At 40.2% G+C, this 23,859-nt stretch overlaps 2 protein-coding genes across 3 annotated transcripts in view; one reads left to right on the forward strand and one right to left on the reverse strand.

Moving 5' to 3' along the window:
* Window positions 1-199: 199 nt before the first annotated feature.
* The window catches only part of LOC141428955 (uncharacterized), a 28,475-nt gene continuing 4,815 nt past the window's right edge, over window positions 200-23,859 (forward strand). Inside the window, 9 exon segments of the mRNA XM_074089037.1 lie at window positions 200-1,099; window positions 1,763-1,915; window positions 12,523-13,293; window positions 13,836-13,947; window positions 17,322-17,458; window positions 20,947-21,148; window positions 21,911-21,974; window positions 22,289-22,437; window positions 23,805-23,858. Of these exon segments, the coding sequence (XP_073945138.1) occupies window positions 947-1,099; window positions 1,763-1,915; window positions 12,523-13,293; window positions 13,836-13,947; window positions 17,322-17,458; window positions 20,947-21,148; window positions 21,911-21,974; window positions 22,289-22,437; window positions 23,805-23,858 (1,795 nt within the window). The 5' untranslated portion in view covers window positions 200-946.
* On the reverse strand, window positions 1,932-19,751 carry LOC141428953 (tsukushi-like). 2 transcript variants are annotated; one of them, XM_074089033.1, is made up of 8 exons: window positions 19,475-19,751; window positions 12,040-12,214; window positions 8,656-8,838; window positions 7,097-7,320; window positions 4,675-4,873; window positions 3,922-4,100; window positions 2,914-3,083; window positions 1,932-2,362 (listed from the first exon to the last, which is right to left on the reverse strand). In XM_074089033.1, the coding sequence occupies exons 1-8, from the start codon at window positions 19,502-19,504 to the stop codon at window positions 2,077-2,079; spliced, it is 1,446 nt and encodes a 481-aa protein (XP_073945134.1). In that variant the 5' UTR covers window positions 19,505-19,751; the 3' UTR covers window positions 1,932-2,076. The 2 variants fall into 2 exon arrangements, with proteins under 2 accessions (XP_073945134.1, XP_073945133.1); XM_074089032.1 differs by lacking the exon at window positions 19,475-19,751 and adding an exon at window positions 12,297-12,417.

Here is a 23,859-nt window from a genome sequence, read left to right on the forward strand (position 1 = left end):
AATGTTTTCGTTTTATATCCTTGCATATTTGGAGAAAAGCAGTATACAGGCCTCGGCAGGAATGTCATTTCGTGGATTCGTATCTATTGAACCACTCATCCACAAAATTACTTTTTCCGACCTCTGCAGTTATATACTATTATTATATATCTATGTGTTAGATTATTAAAAAAATGAAATCCAAAAATAATCACTCCTATTTATTTGTATTTCTCTCAATTTCTCGGATTTCTCCAGCGTTACAAGGTGAGTTGGACTTTAAAATACCTAATTAGATATTGTGACGTTTAGTTTGACATTTGTATGTAGGTCGAATGACATTGAAATGTTGCAGCTTGTAAAATTTATAAATTTGTAACTGGCAATAAGAAGAAATGAACAACGGAAACAAACTGTTAACAGTAGAAAAAATGGTAAAATAATAATCCTAAAACTCATAACTTTTTAACTTACAATTTCTTATGTCTTGTAAACAGTAATTAATTGCTCTTTATTTACGTCATAATTCACTTCACAGAGGTTTTTGGAAATAATTGATAACACGTCTAAGCAAGCACTTTACTACAAATTTCGACCCATATTTAAAACAGTTTTTAAGCGAGCTTCTTTTTCTGTGATTAAATAACTGAAATAAAAGTACAGAATCATCTTGTTGTCATGAACTGTAATGTAAAAGTACATTGATAATGTTATCATTTTATCAGTAAAACAAGTAGAACAAACTCATCCGCATACACGCTCAGTAATCAGCGTCACTGTAAACAATGGGAATTTCATATGTGTGTGTGGCTTGCTCGTTTGGTTGACAATCGCGATGTGTATTCTACATCATCGCATGCTGAGTTATATTTTCAACAAAATCTTTTAATTTTTGTATTAGTTAGTCGATTAATTTCTAAATGTTTTCTTTTATTGTGATCGCCTTTCTCTATTTTAATTTCTAAATATGTGTAATTTGCCGCCGAAGTTCCATTCAGTGTGTCGCCTTTGTTTATCATTCTGTGGCGATAATTGCAGTGATGTTAAACTTCCAATATTCGACCGTGATAAGGATAAATCTCGACTTTCCGATATGATAATGACATATTTGTCGATAATGGTAATCATGTTTGTACTATTTTACGTCCCGACCACCCGGAAGGGTCCGTTTTCTCGTGTGAAAGTTTAGCTAGCAGAAGCGTACGAGATTGTGGAAGCTGATAAGCGCCATTAACTTTCTCGCGGGTGTTGGGTATTTTCGCATTGTGATATCATGTTACGGCCCACGCGCTTAGTGGTAGAGCGTATGACTAATGTCGTTCGTGGAAGTGATAGGCGAGGCGGGTGCGAGCGGTCGCCGATTATCAGCCGTGGCCGCGGCTGATAACAAAGGAGCGCGCGGGGATCTCCTCTCCTGCAGGGCTCGCCTCCCCGCCCCGCGCCGCGCACCCCGCGCCGCTGCTCCAGAAGCTGGTGCTCATATGCCCTCCCCCTATTGCACATACATACTAGGCTATTTTAGGAGTTCCATATTTTCTAAATATAGATGTGTATTTAAAGGGAATCAATATGCAGGGGACTGCATTCTGCCTTGTTTATTATCTTTCAATTATTTCTTAACAGGTTAAAGGTTTTTGTTGTCATTTACTATCAGATTACCCACTAATGACTATGAGTCATCAGCCATGATAATGCCTGGGAAAGGTCACTGGCCACATCACCTCTCTGAATAGCTGTGATATTGTGAAACAACTGAGTCTGATGTTGAATAAATTGTTTTTAGGTATCTCCGGCAGACTTGCTCCCCCAAGTAGTGTGCGGAAGCTGTGCACATAAGCTCACCGAGTTCCAAACCTTCAGAGAGCTGTCTCACAAATCAGAAAGGCTGTTAGAACAGTTCCTTCAGTATGCCAATTCACTTTCAGGCCCAAAAGAGGTGAGTTACAACAATATTAGAATTTAGCACCTTTATTGGATCACAATTTTAGACTATACAAATTCTACTATGTACAGTATATTTATTTATCAACTAAATATTATTAAATCCTATTTTTAAAACCACTTAATTTTCAATTTTTATTTTTATGCACAAATGTTTTATGCAAAGGATGAATCGGCATTTATATTGATGTACCGAATCGGTTGTCCTCTTATTTTTTTCTTGTAGAATGTTTTTGCTGTGTTGACAAGCAATCCAATCAACATTCCGAATAGTGCAACCATGGCTACACTGAAAATACTCCACAGAACATGTTTAGGTCTCAAACTGGAGAAAGTGAAACCTTTTTTTTTTGTTGAGTCAAATGTTGTGTCGAATGTTGGGCAGAAGGAGGCTGTAATGTTTGTGATATAGGTTCCAGCTAGTCTCATTGGGGCTGCACAACTGAAATTTAAAAAAGCATTTGGTTCATGCAATAATTCCGAATGTTGTTCTTCAGCATGGCATAAAGACACTTCATCGCTAGTTAAGTACTTAATAAATAGTTAAGCTTTAGATTTATGACTGAATCTCTCATAAAACCTTTTTATGACCTTGTTTATGTCATGGATAGAACAAAAGAATATTGGTAATAGCATTGTGTGGATTGTTAGTGGACAATGTAGATTAACCCATAGATATGAAATAGGTTGGACCTACTGCTAGTAGTAGCCTTGAGTGAAAAGGCTAGAGAGATTTTACTTTATAGAGTTGGATGAACTTATTGTTTTCTTTGTCAATAAATGTTTTATATCTCGAAAGACCTCTATAAAAGAATGTGCTAACTAACTTGTTTTTATTAATATCATCGCATTTGTGGTGAATGAGTCACTACAAAATTTCTGCAATTTCCTACTAGTGTCTTAAACTAATTTATTGATTTTGTCCTTGATTGGAAAAATTTTGTTACTAAAGTCACATAAATTATGTAAATAAAATTTCATACTCCTACTTACTAAGGTATTTCTCCAGATTTGAATTTGGTCCCAGCTTCCTGGTTAGTGACAATATCAGCGAGATCACAGTTACACAACCAGTCATTATTAGTCATACTCAAAATTTCTAATTTACTCCATGGCATAAGATCAGGAGAAAGTTCACTCAAGTTGTTGTTATCCAAATATACCTGGAAAATTCATAATACAATATTATAATGACTTATGTCGCTACTAAAGCGTTAGATCTTGCTCCAGATTTAGGATAAATTTTGCAATCAGTGAGTGATTATCATTAACACCAAACAAGCATAATAGAAATGATTAATCAGCTGACCCCAATGCGTTGGGCTGTCATGTAAGCAATGTAATCTGGGGCAAATTCAATTACATTTCATTTATAACATGAGGATTATGTATTTGATGCTATTGGGTTACTTATTACTAATTTTATGAATTCAATTCGGGTCGGGTTTTGTTCCGCGTACCTTGATTTTAGAGCCGCTCGATATTACGGCACAGTTGCATGCGCCATGATAATCATCATATCATCATATCGAGCTGCTCTAAAATCAAGGTACGCGGAACAAAACCCGACCCGCATTTAATTCGTTAAATTAGTAATGACCGCGATAGTCTAAAATATCGTACTTATTACTAGTTCCGTGTGTTTCACTCACACGTGTATTATAATGTTATGGTAATACTTCGACTTTGTATTTCCTCACTCACGCCTAAGTACAGTCATGCATCTCTTTCCGCCACACGAATACGCGTATTGGGCAGAACGTAGTGACGCTTGTCGAATATTTCCCGCATTCCTTCCTTGATATCTTTTCGGTATTTTGTTGTTATTGGTCAACAACAAAAATATAGCTATGACATAATCTAAAATCAACTGCGATGTCTTCTTATCATGCAAGGATTAATTACCTACTTATTTAATTGCCGGCTTAGCGTCAGTTTATTTTCCCTGTTTGCATAACGTTATGATAAGTCTTTTGTTTGAGCTGTAATGCGATGACCCACCTCCTTTAACGTCCACCTGTCCTTAAGACCGCTAAACGCTCTGTGACTTATGTACCGGAGATTGGGATTGTGGCAAAGATGAAGCACCCTCAAACGCTTGAGCGGCGTAAAGGTACTGCGTTTGACTTCCTCCAGGTACTCATTCTCTCCAACTTCCAACTCAATTAAGTTTGATAGTCCTGGAAAGTTCAATTACGAAAGCATTCTTATTTCCTATCAATTAATAATTGGTAGTACTTACTGCTAAAGTCACTCTAGTAAGGATATAGTCATTACTTTAAAAAAAAACAGCCCACTTAACCATTATCTCGTCCCTTGAAAGTATTTTTAGGGTTCCGTACCCAAAGGGTAAAAACGAAAACCCTATAACTAGGACTTCGATATCCGTCCGCCCGTCCGTCTGTCACCAGGCTGTATCTCATGAACCGTGATAGTTAGACAGTTGAAATTTTCACAGATTATGTATAACTGTGGCTGCTACAAATACTAAAGACAGAATAAAATAAATATTTAAGGGGGCTCCCATTCACCAAATAATGGGCGTCACCATTCACGCTTTTTTTTTTTTTGCTTTGCTTAATTGCTAATGAATGTTGTATAGATGTTTCTACTTGAATAGATGTACAGTCGTGCGCGATTCTGACTCCAGAACACTTCGTGCGCGATTCTGACTGGCCGTTTTTTTTCGTATGAGATGAATTTAGTCTTAATTGAAGAGCGCGCATACCTTTGGTTTGGACTTATTAAACTTACCTATAAAGCTGTCGTCATTCAATTCCACAATAGGATTGTTGTTGAACGTGAGGTACTTCAAAGTGCTGCCGACCAAACTGAGACTCTCTGGGACCTCCGTGAACTTATTGTCAGACAAATCTATCTGCCGCAAGTTGACCAAACCCCTAAAGGCATCAAGTGGTATACTGTTGATGTCGGTTTTAGCCAAATTGAGAACCTGAAATGAGAAGATAACGAACATGACCGAATGCTCGTTTGCCCCTCTCATAATAAAAAAAACATTTGCTAGCTTGTTTCATCTTTAACTAGCTGCTGCACGTGATCTCGTTTGCGAAGTACTTGTTGACCGCTATAGCGCGGGAACTACAATTTAATAAAAAAAGGAATACAAAGTATCCTGTGTTGATTCAGGGTATGAAATATCTGTGTGCCTAATTTCGTCTAAATCTGTCCCAACACGACAGATAAATGTCAACCGGGCTTGAGAAACATACAGGCAGATACACTCACAATCTGGCCCTATAGCACGAAGTGCAAAACTCGAACTTCGTACTTATGTCATTTAATACGCGAGTGAAAAGGACGGTGCGATACGAACTTCGATTTGTGAGTTTCGTAGTAGCCCCTCTGAATCTTCGCATTTATTATATTACGAAGGAAGGAGGATAATATTTACAAGTAGGATAACAGAAACAAGCTTATCGCTTCATAGAAGCACTTAGCTACTAGCGAATAGCTAGTCGTTGCATGGATTCGATGAAATGCTGAAATACTCGCACCTAATCCTAATCAAAATGCGCTTGTGCTAAGTAACAACACTAACAACGTCTACGTCTATAACCAAGTTCTAAATTTAGAATAATTCGGTTGTTTTTAGGGTTCCGTACCCAAAGGGTAAAAACGAGACCCTATTACTAAGAGTCCGCTGTCCGTCCGTATGTCCGTTTGTCTGTCCGTCTGTCACCAGGCTGTATCTCATGAACCATGATAGACAGTTGAAATTTTCACAGATTATGTATCTCTGTTGTCGCTATAATAACAAATACTAAAAACAGAATAAAATAAATATTTAAGGGGGGGCTCCCGTACAACAAACGTGATTTTATTGCCGTTTTTTGCTCGATATTAATAACGGCAACAGGTAGACGCTTGAAATATTCATAGAATATTTAGTCGTATATTCAGTTTAGAAATAAAAATTAAATTAAAATAAAATAAATATTTAAGAGGGCTCCCATACAACAAACTTGATTTTTTGCCGTTTTTTGCAAATGTCTTATCTTGTATAGATAATGGTACGGAACCCTTCGTGCGTGAGTCCGACTCGCACTTGGCCGTTTTTATTATTATAATAAGAAAAAAAATTGTTTATGGTCTCATATTTTTTGAAATATTTATTGAAATCGATTTCGCAATTATAATTGCAATTTTCATTCACAAAGTTAGTCTGTAAAATACCTGTTTTAAAATAAAAGTAACTTTATTAAAATTTACGACTAGGAAACTTTTAGCTTCTAGATCAAGTTGTTTCTAACGGGATGGATGTTGAACGTCTTAAACCACTCACTAGTAGTAATATGTGAGCCTTTGAAATAGAACAAATCTTCCCCCTTTACCATTGATAATAGAGTGGTTTTTGCTAAAATATATCACGTGTGTAGCCCTACCTGTGACCCTTCCAATGGACTACTTATAGTCTCGGAAAAACCCATGCGTAATATGCAAATCGACCAAATCCAATGATGTTGACGCCAATTCCTACGGCGCGTTTTATCTTAGTCACATATTAGTAACTGTTGTTGATGGTTATATTAAATTCGCGTTGTCATCTGTTGACCTCTGGTTTATTTACATAATCCGTTCGTTGTAAACATGCATATTAGAGCTTTCAATTTAGAAACTATAGAAGTCTTTGGGACTTAGAAGAAAGAGTTAATGTCTTTAGGTACCGTTATGAATGGATAGAAACACAAAAAAAGTAACAAAATGATTACTATTCTGTGCTGATGCTCTAATAATTGTATACGGGTGGTTAGGATTCAACAATTAATCGAGACTGGAAATGGAACTGTCGGTAAATCTGTTACGGGATGTAGTCTGTGATGTGATTACCTTTAATGAGCTCCTGATAGTGTAAATAACTGTTTATCATTAAAAACTCTTATTGGAACTGACGATTATTCGATACATTTACATCGAAATGTATACGATGTAAATAAATGTATACTTCTTTATTTCATCTACTTATCTACGTCAGTCGGGTGATTGCAATCACCTGCATTAATATCTGCCACAGCGGAGCGTGCAAAAATATCTGATTCGTCTTGCCCTAGGAATAGAGTCGTATCAGATATTCATGCACGCTTTGTAGTGTCAGATATTGGTGACGGTGACTACTCATACATAAGACTAGAATAAAACGATGACTAGGTAAACGTACCTCCAACTTAGTAGCACTTGACAGCGCAAGTAAGGTAACAAAATCCAAGATTTCTATAGGATTGTTACTCAGATCCAGTCTAGTCAAATTGGGTGTGTACTGGAACAAGTATTTGTCTAAGGAATGTATCTCATTGAAGCCCAAGTTGAGAGTTTCCAGAGCGATGTTACTGTAGACGCCGTCTTTGTAGGGCCCTGAGAATATTTCGCCTCTTAGGACTTCGCCTGAAAATTGAAAAAGGTTATTCATGCTTTATAGCTATTTTCTGGATATTCTTTTAGCTCAATCTACCATCTGTCTATCTGAATCTTCATTAGAATTCTTCTGGAGTAGGCCAGAGTTCGGTCAAACAGACTAAAGAAATAGATGAAAAACTTTATTTACAAACATGCTATGGCATGGCAATTATAGAGAAACCAAAGTTCAGTATATAAATTGAGTTGTTACGAGTCACGACCCAGCTGTGAAAAGGCGCAGACTCGGCATGTGCTGCGGAATTGCTATCACCGCCGTACTTTTATCTATTCTGCGTCACCGCGCAAGGACCTTGAAATGCTTTCAAAGAGGGAAACATCCATTTTCGTTTTTTATGTCGATCCCGTTGGAATATCGGAATTAAAGGTATCCTATGTGTTACTCCAGACATCCAGTTATCTACATGTCAAATAAATTTAATCAATGGATGGTGAAGTATGTCTGTTAATCATTTATGATTGGATAAAAGTCACAGTGTACCTACCTTGAATTTTTCATTTATAATGTCCTATTTTTACAAGCTTTTTTTAATCTTGCCTTGTTAGCCTGCGTGTGAATGGGTCAAATCTCGTAATTGGAACTTAATAATTTGCAGTGGTCCAAGTCGGATTGACTTGAAATTTGCTATACTTTATGTAAGTTACATACATAACAATGCAAATTAAGATTTTGAACAAAAACTTTCTCTTTGACTAATTAAATAGCCCAAATATTTTGCATTTATCAGCTTCGTTTCGTAACACTGATCTATTTTCATTGATTTTTACCAGCGTTTGTTTTAGGTTTTGTGTCACGTAAATCTTTTAACCCGGTTTTCACTGTATTATGCCTCTATGAAGCCTTATCTTTGATAGGCACCACTTCGAAACTAACATGAGACATGGTATATGTTTGATTAATGATTACTGCCGCTTAATAATTAGAAATGACGCAGATTGCAATTAATATTCAAGATTGCAAGTACCTAACTCAAAGTTTGTCAATTATATTATATTTTGTTGCTTTTCTTTTGTACAATAAAGAGTTTAAGTACATAGGTACATACAATATTCTCTGATATGATTGAAATGCCTGCGTATTATTTTGTGTGAGATTAAGGTATCTGTAAATCTACGCGTTAAACTAACGTAAAAAAAACCATTTGGGGTGTCTGAGGTTTTCAGTTCAATAATTAACACCGTGTATAAGTGATTCTTCCAATCAGGTGACCCGCATGCTCATTTTCCGCTCTTAGGTAAAGATTTTTTTCAGTAAATTTCGCTTAAATGTTACTTTTCTAATACCTACTTTATTTTATTTCCTACCTGAAATTTTATTGTTGCTCAAGTCGAGATAGACCAGTTTGTCTATGTTCCTGAAGGCGTCGTCTTGTATCTCGACGATACGATTGTTCCGCAGACTGATGGCAATGCGGGCGCCAGGCGCCGCCGCCAGCTGCGTCACGTCACTGATGCTGTTGTTGAAGAATGTTATCAACACTTGGCTATCTGAAATGTGTTTTGGCTTGTTAATATTTATTTCGGCGACTGGATAGCTTGGTGGGTTATGGCGATTGGCGCCCTGGCTTCGATAAGAAGGTAACAAGAGGCCACCCTTTGATTCCCGCGAGATGCAGTGCAGGCATTTGTATAGGTATGACGCTGTTGATTTTTGTGCCTTTAGTAATTCTTATTTTGTATGCGTAGGACTTTGTCTGCAAAGTAGTCTTATCGCGCGCACTCAGTGAAATCCTTTTTTTTTTTCAGGATAAAAAGTAGGTAGCCTATTATTTAATATGGCCTTCTAACGTAATCTATGCAAAATTTCATAGCCCGGTTCAGTAGTTTAGGCGTGAAAGAAGAACAAACAAACAAACAAACTCACTTTCACGTTTATAATATGTACTAGCTGGTGCCCGCGGCTTCGCCCCCGGTGTAGTTTTTTTTTTTTAATTCTTAATCTTTTTATAAGAACCTTCTCCTGACAATAGCAAACACATCAAAAAAAGAATTAGGGAAATAGGGATTAATTTTATATATTAAGATAAGATTAGTAAGGATGAATTGAATAGGTATAAACAAAACCCTATTTTATGGCATTGAAAAGCGCTGTGCTTTTATATTGTTCGTGTGAATTAATCTAAGCAAACGGGCGGTGTTACAATGTACCAAGAAATAACTCTTAGTAAGTACATTATGTGGGTGAAGTGAGTGTGTCCGCCAGTGGCGTAGCGTGGCTATCAGCCGCCCGGGGCGGAAAAAAAAATTGCCGCCCTCTGGTTTAGGTTTTAAAAAACTATAGTAGGTATACAAGATATCATATTGTACCATTCATTATAAAAAAGGGGATTCCCCAATTTCGTCACAGTATGTAGTAGAGAAGTAATGGAAAATTTAATGATCATTCTAATCAGTCTGAATCGTAGGTGCGACAAAACTGTGAAATATTATCTACCTATTATTCAGTATTAGTCATTCTTTGGTTAAAGTAAATTACAAAGTAAATACTACTTCACATACTAAATCTTCAATTTCTATACTTACACTGAAAAATTGTACTACCTACTTTCTACCAAAAAATAAATTTTGCCATAGCACAGGGAAGGCCTTGTTCGCGTTCCTATGCTGTCTAAATGGATAGGGAACATTCTCGAACTCCATCGTTTTAGGACAGAGACAAAAACCGACCTTATTATATTCTGGTAAAGTTTATTTTTGTATGGTGCATTTTATAATAGTGTCATATGGAATAGAAAAAAAATATAAATTTATTAAATTAAAATGAAATACTCCTTGCCGATGATATGAAATGCCACCTTGGGTGATATTTTTGGTTCGGACATCGTTTTTACATTCTAAAATGGCACACTAAGGCATAATTATCTTAGTTTTAAGTTTTTTTCTTCTTAGCTCTCACAACCGTCACTCGTAAGCATTTCCGGCGAACTGACCTATAACTTGTGGAACTCCGCATACTAGTAGCAAACGCGAAGCGGCTGCTTGACATTTCCACTAGTTTTTTCTGTTCCGTGGAAAATACCATTTAATTTATTTGGAATAAACAATGATTTTTTTATGGAATAGGGGGCAAACGGATCGGATTACTTAATTTTTGAAAGTTGCAGAACTAAAGTAGTTCCATTCGAGTAGCAGAACTTGTTTTATTTTTTGCTTCTGTTACAGGGCCCACCCGGTATATGGAGGGGTTTTGCACTTCTACTCTATTTTCACCAATCCCAATAAACCCTTATTTCAGATATATTATCTTATCTTACTTCCTTCTATGTAATAAATAGGAAAGTAATAGGTTACCCAAAAATTTAAAATAGGCTTTCAGGCTATTTGTAAATTACTTACCTACCTTATTTTACAGTTAGACTTGCGGCATGTATAGTACCTAATAATATTGTAGAGTTAAGTAGGATGATTGCATAATAATACGTTTTAATACTTAGGTATTGATAGATGATAAAATATGTAACTTGTCTTATACCTGTACCCTTAGTGTAAGTTTTCGGTTACAAAATACGTCTCGATCGCGTTCTCGTTAAAATCTCAATTTGTATGGAAACACGAATAGCGCCTCTAGCGGAACGTTTGCGATGTTCGTGTTTCCATACAAATTGAGATTTTAACGCGAACGCGATTGAGACGTATTTTGTAACCGAAAACTTACACTAAGGGTACTGTGAAACGAGCAAGCCTTGTGTATTGTATTTCGGGGATCTCAGAAATGGCTTTAACGATTTTGATGAAAATCGCTATGTGGCGGTATTTGAGGTCGAACAATCGATCAAGTCCGCTCTTTTCTTTGGGAAAACCTGTGTTCTCAAATTTTTAACCCGAGCTGAGCACGATCGCTCAAGTACTTTAATTGTAACACAACAATCATCTACAATGATCTAACTAAAGCTGAACTTTTATAAATAAATTTGGCTTTTATATCTCCAGAATAAAGTTGTATACTCTGCTCGAAAACAATTAAGGTACACACAAATGTATAAGTAATTAATTAATTAAAGACCTAAGACACTAAGTTTTAGTACTTATAATCTACGTAATCATAAAGCATATTTGCGAACTATACAACCAACTACCGAAATTAACGCAGAGCTGCAATTTACAGCGTGGGGTACATGGTAGGTTAGGTATATGTATGATACAAAGTAAATAGAATGGAAGCAATTGTCGCTCCTTTATACAAACTACAGTTAAGTAGGTATTTTCTGAGAAAGAATTCATCAAATGATAAGAAATTATCCATACAATGATAACGTTCGTCACAGGTAAAACAATACTAGAAAGATGGCCTATGGCTGTTTCAAGACCAATGCGGACAGTTTCAATTATAAAATTGAAAGCAAAGACGAATAAGTAGGCTTCATTCAATTCTATTTAATTGTTACTTGTGTTTTTTTACATCTGTCTTCTCTTTATCGCTTACAGGCACATTCTACCTCTTGAGAATCAATGCTCTGATAGTGCAATCTTTTAAGCAACACAAATTATGGTTCGAAATTAATCGAATTATAAAATGCACTAAGTATATTTTTTTTGCCTATAATTTCCTTACTAATAAACTATTTATTAATCCCATCAAAGTAAATCCTTTAACCAAAATCTAATCTTTAGGTATCTTTTATATATACTATCAATATTAGGTGTGGCACCTATGCACGAAGACGTATTTCATGTGTTGTTGCGCCTTACCATTGTTTACTTTGCTCATTTGTTGCGGCCAGCTCTCCGGTACTTCCTCGATGCCTCGCCGCGAACAGTTCAGCGTCACATTGTCGTCGTCCTTTATAGTCACATCGCATGGCTTTGGTGGGAAGGTCGACTTGGTGCTACTCGCTGAAACTAGGGCACCTATTATCACTAACACCTACAAAAAAGAAATCGCCATTGTAGCAACCATTGCTAATCACTACACAAACACGCGCGATCACCGCCGTCCGTTTACTCACTTTGCATAACACATCTGCCGAGGAGTACATTTTCCTCGATTATTAAATTGTAACTGTTAAAAAAAACTCGCGGTCTCTAGTGTGTTTATTATCTTATCAGTTTGTATAAGCGATATCACGTCCCGACGTGAAGTGAACTAGCACCTTATTGGTTCGAGTCTGCGTTATCATACATCAATATAGAGCGGCGTATGTTTGTTCAACTACTGTGCGCTTCTGCTTTTAGGAGATCCTGAATATAACCGCCAGCAAGTTGGAGGATATCATCAAGCCGCTCCACGATGACGAGTACGGGCTGGTCGACAAACACAAGTACGCCGACACCGGCTCCCCGGACTCCACCGAGGAGATGAAGAACCTGGAGTCGCGGCAGGCGGCCGTCACGCTGCTGCAGATTAAGAACTACGACCCCAATAAGTACGCAGTCAAGACTGAGGAGGACCACCACATAGTGTTTAGCAGCGCGCCGAGCCTGCCGCCCGCCGAGCGCGCGCGGGAAGTCATGCACTGCAACGCCGTCATCGACATCATAAGCAAGGCCGTCGCCGTCGCGCAGCGCGAGAACGAAGAAGCTCACAAGTATCCGCCCAACTACACGACCGTCATCGAGCGGTCCAACCCCAGCGAACTCGGCTACTCGCACGAGTATCAAGAAGATCAGTACAACAATGCATACGGCGTGGCGCTGAATGCTCCCAGCCCGGGAAGCCACGAAGACCAGGAGAACAAGGAAATGGACCTCTCGCTCTACAGCGTCAAAAGCGAGCCCCACGAGCAATGCGAGCCAGTGGAACGTGAACGCTCAAACTCTTATTTCCATAAAGCATTATCACACAACAAGCAATCTAATTTCGTGGATGAATACAAACAACACGTCTTCGGACGTTCCGGAAGCAAAAAAGCACGAGATAACTCGTCGGTGTATGAGGAGTGCAGCCAGAGCAGTAGCGGCTCGGATCCCGATCGACTGCAAATGGATATATCTCAGATGTCGCAGGTGAGAAGACAATATTTAGAAGTTCCGGTAACGGTCGACTTTAAAATTGTAGACGTAAACTGAGTGTCGCCAGCTGATAAGTCTCCTAATTACCTCTCAGAATATCGAATTTTTGGCTTAAAAAAAACGAAATCTTCCTCCCGTAGCTTAGTTTGTTAAGCCATAGGCTCAAATGTAAAAAATTGTAAAAAGTCAGTTTTTTACACAGTATAATTTTTTTTCATGCTAAATCTTAACTAGCTGATAAAAGTCGTAAAAGCCACTGGTTACATTTTTTCAGTCGCATCCCTTGAATTATGCCTATTGTGGCAAAAAAAAACTCCACTAAAGTGACATTTATTGAGAAACAAAGAAAACCCACTAACCAAACCTACTTAGTTTCGCAAACCAGCCAATCGAATCAATCTTTGAATGACAAAGTTGACGTCAACATTGTCAAGATTAACTTGATTGACTGGTCTACCAACTCACGTTTGTTTACGGTGCTCTTACTTTGTAACTGCGACGTACCTATTGTAAGCCTTTTATTATTGTGTCTGCAGGACGACCCAGAGGAGACACAGTCGGCGAGATCGACCCAATCTTCACCACAGCCGAGGCCAGAGAATGAGAACGACAAAGATTCACTGTGGCAGGCACTGCACAGACAAAATGGCAAGTTGAATTCGGTTACATTCAAAATGTAATTCATCGAGTAAAATTAACTTAACTATTTTGTTTACTTTGTCGATTTCTGCTGTCTCTGATTAGGCACGTAGTTTACAGTATACTTAGTTGTAACTGATTCGGCTTGAAAATTCATAATTAGTGTCCGACCGAAGTTTCTGTCTCGGCAGGTTTCGGCTTAAAAATCATGTTTCGGCGAAAAAACTGCCGACCCTTTCGGCCTGCTGAAACCTACAACATTGTACTTTAGGATCGCGCTCGGTATAGCCGGCAGTAGCGAAACCCGCCCGAGCTCGCCTGACTCCGCGACCGCTGGCTCTGTGAAATGGCGTTCGTGCTTGTTCGCGGAAAAATGGAATAATTATTTTATACCACCTATACGGGTTACAGATTTTTCGTTGTACACATATCAAGTAAGAACGTCCCACCCACGAATATTTTATTCAACAATTTTAACACGTCTACGTTTCGGTTACGTATTCGGTTTCGGGTGAAACTACAGCCAAAACCGAACCTTCGGATTCGGTAAAAAGACGTGTTTCGGTCGGACACTAATCCCATTAATATATTATAAATGCGAAAGTTTGTAAGTCTGTTTGTTTGTTACTTTCATCACATCACCAGAGGCCGGAATTCTCGTAGCACTTTTGCGCTGTCATAGGGACTTCTCGTTTATCAACTTCCGATGTACATAATATGTATATCGATATATACAGAATATAATATTTAAAATATGATTACGAGTAGAAGTAACCAACAGGCAGTCTTATCGCGTATGAGCGAGATAACCTTTGGATACCAACTTTTTGGAAATTTTAAATAGTGCTAACTAAAACAGACTTTGAACATGAAATTGATAAATGATAGAACACTGACCTGAACTGATAAAATGATTGAACACTAACACATAGTAAGCAGTACAGAAAACACAAGTAGGTATGTAGAGATTTTCCAATGTAAGCAATAGGCGGCCTCATCACTTCAGAGCGATCTCTTTCAGGCAACCTTTACAATAGACAGAAGTAAGGAATACATTTTGGTTCTCTATTGGATGGCATAAAATTATTTGTAATATTATTGTTATGCATAATTGCTTTTAGCCGAATTAGCGATGTGCGTGCATACTCATCATTAGGTACGCATATTTTTTACGCATAAAATTAAAAAGCATAAATACAAAAAATCATAATAATAAATTTGCATCATTACAAAGTGCATAACCACAATCACGAGCCTGATGCACTACTAGAAAAGGTTAGTTTTGTGTAAATATATATTTAGGAACTAAGGCGAGGTCGACGGAGGTCCGCAATGCGGACCTCCTATTTCTCCTTTGCTTGGGCGCTTCGCGCCTGGATATCATACTAACCTAACCTAACCTTATATTTTGTTGTTCATTTATAACAAATAATATATAGCCCAAACAATAATGTGTGTTAGTCTAATACAAATTAGTCCAACTGAAATTATTCTAATAGCTTAATATGACAAAAAAGAAGTAGGCCAAAATATTACTATGCGACAGTACTATTATGCCAATACAAATTATGCCAAATCAATTATGCTAAATAATAAAAGTCTAAAAAAATATGCTATTGAAGGGGATCCCATACATTTTAGCAGGTGGTGCAATTTACAGTAGATTAGAGCAATATCAAAAATACATAAAACTAACCATTTATTTATACAATACGCATACACAACAAATCTAAATAGATAGATAAGTAGATATAATAACATGTAAATAAACTAACTATAACATTCATATACGCAAGATGACAGATAGTGCTCCCTAAGCAAGCATATATAGACTTAAAGATAAGCAAAGACTTTGCGCGCCTTAAGTCTATCGGCAGGTAGTTTCACAACCGAGTGGCCTGGACAGTATAGGAATAAATAAACGTAGAAATTAGACTTTGAAAGAGGGACAGCACAGCAATGAGAAAGTTCTGAGAGCAACGAACAGTAGTAACATAGCTAAATTGCTCTTTGAGGAAGCAAGGAGTTGCAGGGTTAATAGACCCGGAGAAGGTGACACAAAATATTAGATCATTTGTACCAGTATGGCGGTTCTTCAGGGGTATAATTACGGAATGACAAAAAAGAAAACGATGGTCATAGCGCTGGTACCGGCGGCCCAATCGCGTGGGCGTCAATCGAACGTGTCGGATAAATAAGGAGTGTCGAACGATTTGTTCCACAAAAATGCTTGTATTTTCCGATAGTCGATAATAAAACAAGTAGGTGGTAGCGTAATGCCATACCTCTCCGGTGTGACTTACAGCCCGCCATACCGACGCGAATACATTAATAAAAAAAAAACAATTCAACCATTTGTTCCAGGCTAACTTTTGCACAGCTAATCATCGTCGAGGGCTCCATTCACGGAAATCATCTTGCCATACTTTTCAGACGGTTCCCAATGGCCGCCATACCGCCGCAAAGGAGTAATTTTTTTTTAATTGCAAAACGATTTGTACCAGTCTAAAAGTTTTTTTGACAGTGAACCGTGTATGATCATAAATAGTTTTTTTTTATTCGACTGGAAGGCAAACGAGCAAGTGGGTCTCCTGATGGTAAGAGATCACCACTGCCCATAGACACCTGCAACTGCACCAAGGGGATTGCAGATGCGTTGCCAACCTAGAGGCCTAAGATGGAATACCTCAAGTGCCAGTAATTTCACCGGCTGTCTTACTCTCCACGCCGAAACACAACAGTGCAAGCACTGCTGCTAATAGAAGTCTGATACAAATGATCTAATATTTTATGTCACCATCTCCGGGTCTATAAAGAGAATTCCGTAGAGAAGATGGAGAATGTGGGAGTTTCGGCAGGCATCCGTCACTCGTCCATACCTACAGCGATAAACACCTACAGCGCGCGACAACTTGAGATTGTCTAGCAGTCGGGGCTGCAGCGCGCCTGCGAGCACACGCGTGACGCGACACGCACAAACATGTCGTCTCGGAGCCTTGTTTTGAATGTTTCGATATTTATCTAAATATCTGTCCTATCCAGCAGAAAATTTACTAAAATTATTTGTATCGTAAATACAAACTGAAATATAATGCACAGAAAAACCAGAAAAATAAGACCAGCGCTGGGAATCGAACCCAGGTCCTCGGCATTCCGTGCCACGTGCTATACCACTACACCACCACTGGACAGTGATTCAGACACGAATTTCTCTTATGCACCACATATCTCATTATACGCGCACGGAGTCGCAGGCAACAGCTAGTTGTAATATATCACCTTTCCGCGCTTAAATCCAATAAAAGAAATCGGAAAGCAGGCGATGTTTGAGATACCGTGAGGCGAGGAGAGTTGTTAATAAAATTGTGAGTGGTTGTCCTCAGGACGTGGAGGTGAGGCCACGCAGCTGCTAAAGCGGCTCATCAACAGTAAACACCTCGGCATGACGGTGTCTCCGCTGCGGGCGTCAGCGTCACCAATGGCCGGTGTACCTACTGCACCCAACGGCGCCGTTTCACCGGTAAGTTAGTGCTGCCATAAAGTAGTAATCTCTTGTGATGGCCGCATTACTTTGTCCAGGCGCGGTTGCTAACAATCGGCAGTCACAGCGCGCTCTGTAGAATGTCTGTGGAGGGACTGTATATACTATATTATGTAAGAGCCTTTAGTGTCTAGATGGCCTTGTTGCCTCCAGTAACGAGTCTGTTTAGTATGGAATTAATGCTGCCTTAACTCTTTCTTAGGGCCACTATAAGGTAAAGAAACGTAAAAGCCGAAAGGCGAGGACGAAAAACCTTACCGTGGCGTGGTATGTATAGTCGACTAATTAAGTGCTTTGCCTTTTTTTATGGCAGTTCCAAAATCAGAAAAATAACAATAAAGGCAGCTGTCACACTGACTTCTGAGTGGTATAATTTTTGATGTTTATAGCTATAGAAATGACATTGAACCTTAGGGTAAGCTAAAGAAGTTAGACTATGCACAATAGTCGTTGCTAGTTTACCGTATCCTAGTCTCACTAGAAATACGTATCGTTAAGCTCACGCCATCTATTGGAAAATGGACAGTTGAATAGCCAACCATTTGCTTGTAATAGGTGGTGTCTCTGTTATTATGTACCCAAAGGAACTTAAAGTAGGTACTATTATTACGGCTCCGTAGAAAATTTCGAAAATCCTAATTTCTAAGTACGATATATCTAAAGACAAAACTGCGAAAATCAAAATTTATAATGTGCAAAATTCCTAAAGATACATGTCTGATGTTCAGTTGACCCACGTTTAAAATATCTAATATACAAAACTGCTAGTAAATGAAAATCCTAACGACGTTTATCCTATGCCCATTTAACCGACGTTTAAAATGTCTAATGTACAAAATTGCTAGTCTACGATAAGTCCAACGAAATTCGTTTTTCGTTCAGTTGCTTTTGCTTAAAGCGTAGATATAACGTGACAAAGTCTACGGAGCTCCGCTAGGCGGAGCTTCTGTATCTGTATAGTTTGAGAATTCGGCTCGATGCATTACTAACATAACCTATTCATCTAATCATAACAAGCTACATTATATACAGTCAAGGCCTATACTTTTTAGGTGCGACCAAACCGCTGCTTAAAAAACGGTGACGGCACGGAACGCATACGATGCGTCACTGCGATTGCGTTTATCGTGTTTGATCTTTGTATTTCCAATGATTTTCAAAGAATTGTCATTAGGCTTTTCGTACGTAGGTATTTTGTGTTGTGTAGATATATAGAATTTCAAAGTATTATCATTAGACATTTTGTACCAAGGAATATTGATTTTCGAAAAGAAAGTCATTCGAGTTTTTGTGCATTAGGACCAGTATTTTTAGGAATTTCGTACATTATTAATTTTGTAAAAAAAAACTCATTTATTTACGTATTTGTAATATAATGATTATTTTCTTCTAACATTTGTTGATACTTTGATATTGTCGTAGGAGAATTCCACTCGCCACTCGCCACTATAATATTAGACTTACACCATTAGCTAATCTAATCAATGATTAGATAAATAAAAATAGTATATGTTTTTCTTACACTATTTCTCATTCTCAACCACTGGTTAAAGCATGTGATAAAACCAATAATGATCACAAATAGACTCGACTACGTAACTAAGATAACGACGACACGTGTTTGTTTAGAACTATGGTTCCATATATATACTTTGGTAAGTACTTATACATTTAACCTGTCCAGTGAGGTGAGTACGTATTAGGTCTGTGACGAAAGCGTTGTTTTTAGGCCATACGAATTAATTTGACCCATAGCACGAACAAAAAAGGAGTTTTGACGTAATTTTATTTTGTACGGGATTTTTTTTTGTTCTGAAACCTATCGTGTGTGGTATCTTATGAAAGGGCTTACTGAACATGGGCATCATATCGTATGTATTTTGACCATTGTGAAAAACGTACTTTAGGAATTTTAATTGTTATTTCATTCAACTATTATATATTCTGATTGTATCTCATTAATAATATTATTATTATTTATTGACGGCTTCTTACCTGTAATAGTTTTGATTCCATGGCATTCATTAACTTTATTTTAAGTAACACTCTTCAAACACTTGTGTCTTCACTTAATACAAATCTGCACTGATATCCGATACAAAACCTTCAAACCTTAAAAAAATCTTTACTACAAATTGTTTTCCTCATCCGTACCAACTAAGATAAATAAACAAATATTTCCTGTTCAACTTGATTAACACTGAAGGCGCAAATCGTAAAAAATATTGTTACTTTGCAATTATATACCTACCGTTCGAACTGATTTCGTTGTGTAACTGAGCATCTACGCTATATCTCCTGCTTACAAAGAGACAGCATGAACTAGGTCTTTATTGTCCTCGCGTATGTAAATGGTGGTTACGGTAATGACCTAACGGATGAGTTTTCCTTGTGACCATTGTTTGGGGCTCATGCGTAATCTCGACATCTGTTAAGATCTTTTCCCTGAGTATTTGTTTAACATTTGCTGTTTATATGTATGTTGGTTTTGTGTTTTACTATGTTTCAGTTATTTTTGTTTACAATATAAACTCTATGTTGAGACTGCTACATAATTTATGTTTTTAAACTCTCTCAATCCAAGATAAGCAAGGAATTTTATGTTCACGATAGTAGTGGTTTTAATAAAGTTGAATATGTACAATATTTGTTCGACTTGATAATATACCGTCTACAACAAAATATATTGTCATAGAAAGTTAATCAATTAAGCTATATCTATTTTTAACGACTATTCCATTCCATTATGATTTCCATAAAAGTGACTATCCATTGCGAGACTAGCCTTTATAAGAAGTTTACATTTGTATGTAGAGTAAATTTATGCAATGTAGTTATGCTAGGTTTACCCAAGCTTAGTACATGTCATTTGTGTATTAACTTATCTGCACGGTGACTAATAACCGTTTACTCATTTGTTTAATTAGTGTAGATTTCCGGACGGGACTAATCTTGGGGATTTTTTAAAATTGAGCCTACGCTTTTCACAAAAGGGCCGGCGAAGCATCCGTAACTCAATCATGTTATGGATGTCCATGGGCGGCGGTGATTGCTTCACATCAGGCATGCTCGTTGGTCCCCTCTTAGGTACATTAAAAAAAAACTAGCCGTTACCCACGACTCGCGAGGTTATCGCCATCCCGCGGGAACTAAATTTTCCGGGATGAAAACTATCCTATGTTCTTCCCCGGGACTCATATCTGTATACCGAATTTTATCTAAATCGGTTCAGCGGTTAAGACGTGATGAAGTAACAAACAAACTAACTTACAAACTTTCGCATTTATAATATTTATTACCGAGAAGATTATTCAGTTTACTAAGGGCTAAAATGTATGGGCAGTCAGCAGTTGGCAGTAACGTTGCAGCTGGAATGCAGTCCATCTGTACTGGTACTGAGTGCAGCATCCACTTGGAAGTGTTGTCCTTTGTCGGTAGATGTCGCTGCAGCGTGGTATTTGTTTCAGAACGGCGAGTGCTTGGGGTTGCGCGGGGCGGGGGGCGGAGGCGCGGGCACGGCGCGCAGGAAGCAGAGCTTCCCGGCGCGCGCGCAGCCACCTGCGCCCAGCGACGCGCCGCCGCTCTGGCCGCCGCCCGCCGCTGACAACGTCAGTACATTACTAAAGGCTGGTTCACACGTGTTAAGTTATCAAGTAAATTTTAACTCTTATTTTAAGCGACTTTATTGTAAGTAAGCTTTTACAAGTTCGCATCAGCTAAGTTCTTTAGTTAGCCCGAGATGGAAGACCAACAGTCTTCTGACTGCTTCGGCATTTTCAAAAAAGATCTTGTTCTTCTCTCTTTTCCAAACACAAGAACTTACGAACGCGACCGCTCAGCCAAACTTATACACTTAAATATTTTTTAACTAAATCGTACCTGTTCAAACGTGTGAAGTGATAATTCACTTAACCGAAACATAGACGAAATTCTAATTTACTTGTTCACTTGCACGCTTAATTATAACTTATTACTAAATTAATTGTTTACACACTTTAAGTCGCTTAAATTTAAGTTATAATTTAGTTAACCACTTGAAAACCTTATACGTGTGAACTAGCCTTCGGTTACACATTCACATTAGATTGACGAAAAATTGAAAATATTTGATTTTCATCAGTCCGTCAGTCTGAAAGGGTTGCACAACAATTCTGTCGTCATTCAGACCATAACGATGGACTGAACTGAACCCTATTATACTACTGCCCTCATAACGAAGAACGCAGAAATAGCGATTACTGCGTTTTAAATTTTGTTCCAAGAATAGGCTATTTATGTGTATTTAATTTCTTTAAGCAATTCTTGTATTACATGTTATTCATATATACATAAGAATGATTTTAATGATATTACGTAATTCGAATGCCCTCTCTTACGTAACAAGCCATTACTTACCCACCGTACGTTCCAAAATGTAAGTCAGCCGTCTACTTACGCGGTCGGCTCCGCGCGTGGAACTCTCATGCAGCAACTGCGGCACTCACACCACCACGATATGGCGGCGCGACGCGCGCGGCGAGATGGTCTGCAACGCGTGCGGGCTGTACTACAAGCTGCACGGCGTGACTCACACCCCACGCCATGATGCCGCGACACGCGCGCAACGAGGTGCCGCTGCGCACGACGAGCGGGGTACTACAACCCTGCACGCACACCGACATGGCGGCCGCGCCCGGCGCCATGGGCTTACGTAAACCATCCACACGCGCCATTACACCCATCCACACGCGCCGCCGCCGCCATCGGCGCGACAAGCAACGCGTCGGAACAGTCAGTACCCCCCCCTACTGCAGGCACGCACACCGCGACATGGCGGCGCGACGCGCGCGGCGAGATGGTCTGCAACGCGTGCGGGCTGTACTACAAGCTGCACGGCGTGCCGCGCCCCACCGCCATGCGCCGCGACACCATCCACACGCGCCGCCGCCGCCCGCGGCACGACAAGCACGCGCGGAACAGTCAGTACCCCCACCCCCCCTACTGCAGGCACGCACACCGCGACATGGCGGCGCGACGCGCGCGGCGAGATGGTCTGCAACGCGTGCGGGCTGTACTACAAGCTGCACGGCGTGCCGCGCCCCACCGCCATGCGCCGCGACACCATCCACACGCGCCGCCGCCGCCCGCGGCACGACAAGCACGCGCGGAACAGTCAGTACCCCCACCCCCCCTACTGCAGGCACGCACACCGCGGCATGGCGGCGCGACGCGCGCGGCGAGATGGTCTGCAACGCGTGCGGGCTGTACTACAAGCTGCACGGCGTGCCGCGCCCCACCGCCATGCGCCGCGACACCATCCACACGCGCCGCCGCCGCCGCGGCACGACAAGCACGCGCGGAACAGTCAGTACCCCCACCCCCCCTACTGCAGGCACGCACACCGCGGCATGGCGGCGCGACGCGCGCGCGAGATGGTCTGCAACGCGTGCGGGCTGTACTACAAGCTGCACGGCGTGCCGCGCCCCACCGCCATGCGCCGCGACACCATCCACACGCGCCGGCCGCCCGCGGCACGACAAGCACGCGCGGAACAGTCAGTACCCCCACCTACTGCAGGCACGCACACCGCGCATGGCGGCGCGACGCGCGCGGCGAGATGGTCTGCAACGCGTGCGGGCTGTACTACAAGCTGCACGGCGTGCCGCGCCCACCGCATGCGCCGCGACACCATCCACACCGCCCCGCCCGCGGCACGACAAGCACGCGCGGAACAGTCAGTACCCCCACCCCCCTACTGCAGCACGCACACCGCGACATGGCGGCGCGACGCGCGCGGCGAGATGGTCTGCAACGCGTGCGGGCTGTACTACAAGCTGCACGGCGTGCCGCGCCCCACCGCCATGCGCCGCGACACCATCCACACGCGCCGCCGCCGCCCGCGGCACGACAAGCACGCGCGGAACAGTCAGTACCCCCACCCCCCCTACTGCAGGCACGCACACCGCGACATGGCGGCGCGACGCGCGCGGCGAGATGATCTGTTTGTTGATCCGCGGTCTCCATTCGAGAAATTTTCGGCCCCTAAGACCATCTATTCTCCGTGCTTTATGGCCTGCCCGTTGCAATTTGATTCAATCCACGTAGAGAAACCCTGAGTATAGCTCTCTCCATAGTTTGTTGAGCAACTGTGATCATAATTGAGGTCATATTTATGTATAAGGCCTATAGTTAAGCACCACGTCTCGGATCTATATTTCAACACTGGCAACACACGCTGGTTGAAGACTTCCGCCTTAAGCCTTAAGGCACTGAGGAAAGGACTAAAAGACGATTTATTATAATAATATTTTAATATGATTTTTAACCAAAAATGTATTGTTCCCAGAATCCCGTCGCAGCGGCGTAGCGCGTTCGGAGGCAGTGGAAGCCGGCGGCGGCGG

The sequence above is a fragment of the Choristoneura fumiferana genome, chromosome 6, assembly GCF_025370935.1.
Source record: "Choristoneura fumiferana chromosome 6, NRCan_CFum_1, whole genome shotgun sequence".
Lineage (NCBI taxonomy): Eukaryota > Metazoa > Arthropoda > Insecta > Lepidoptera > Tortricidae > Choristoneura > Choristoneura fumiferana.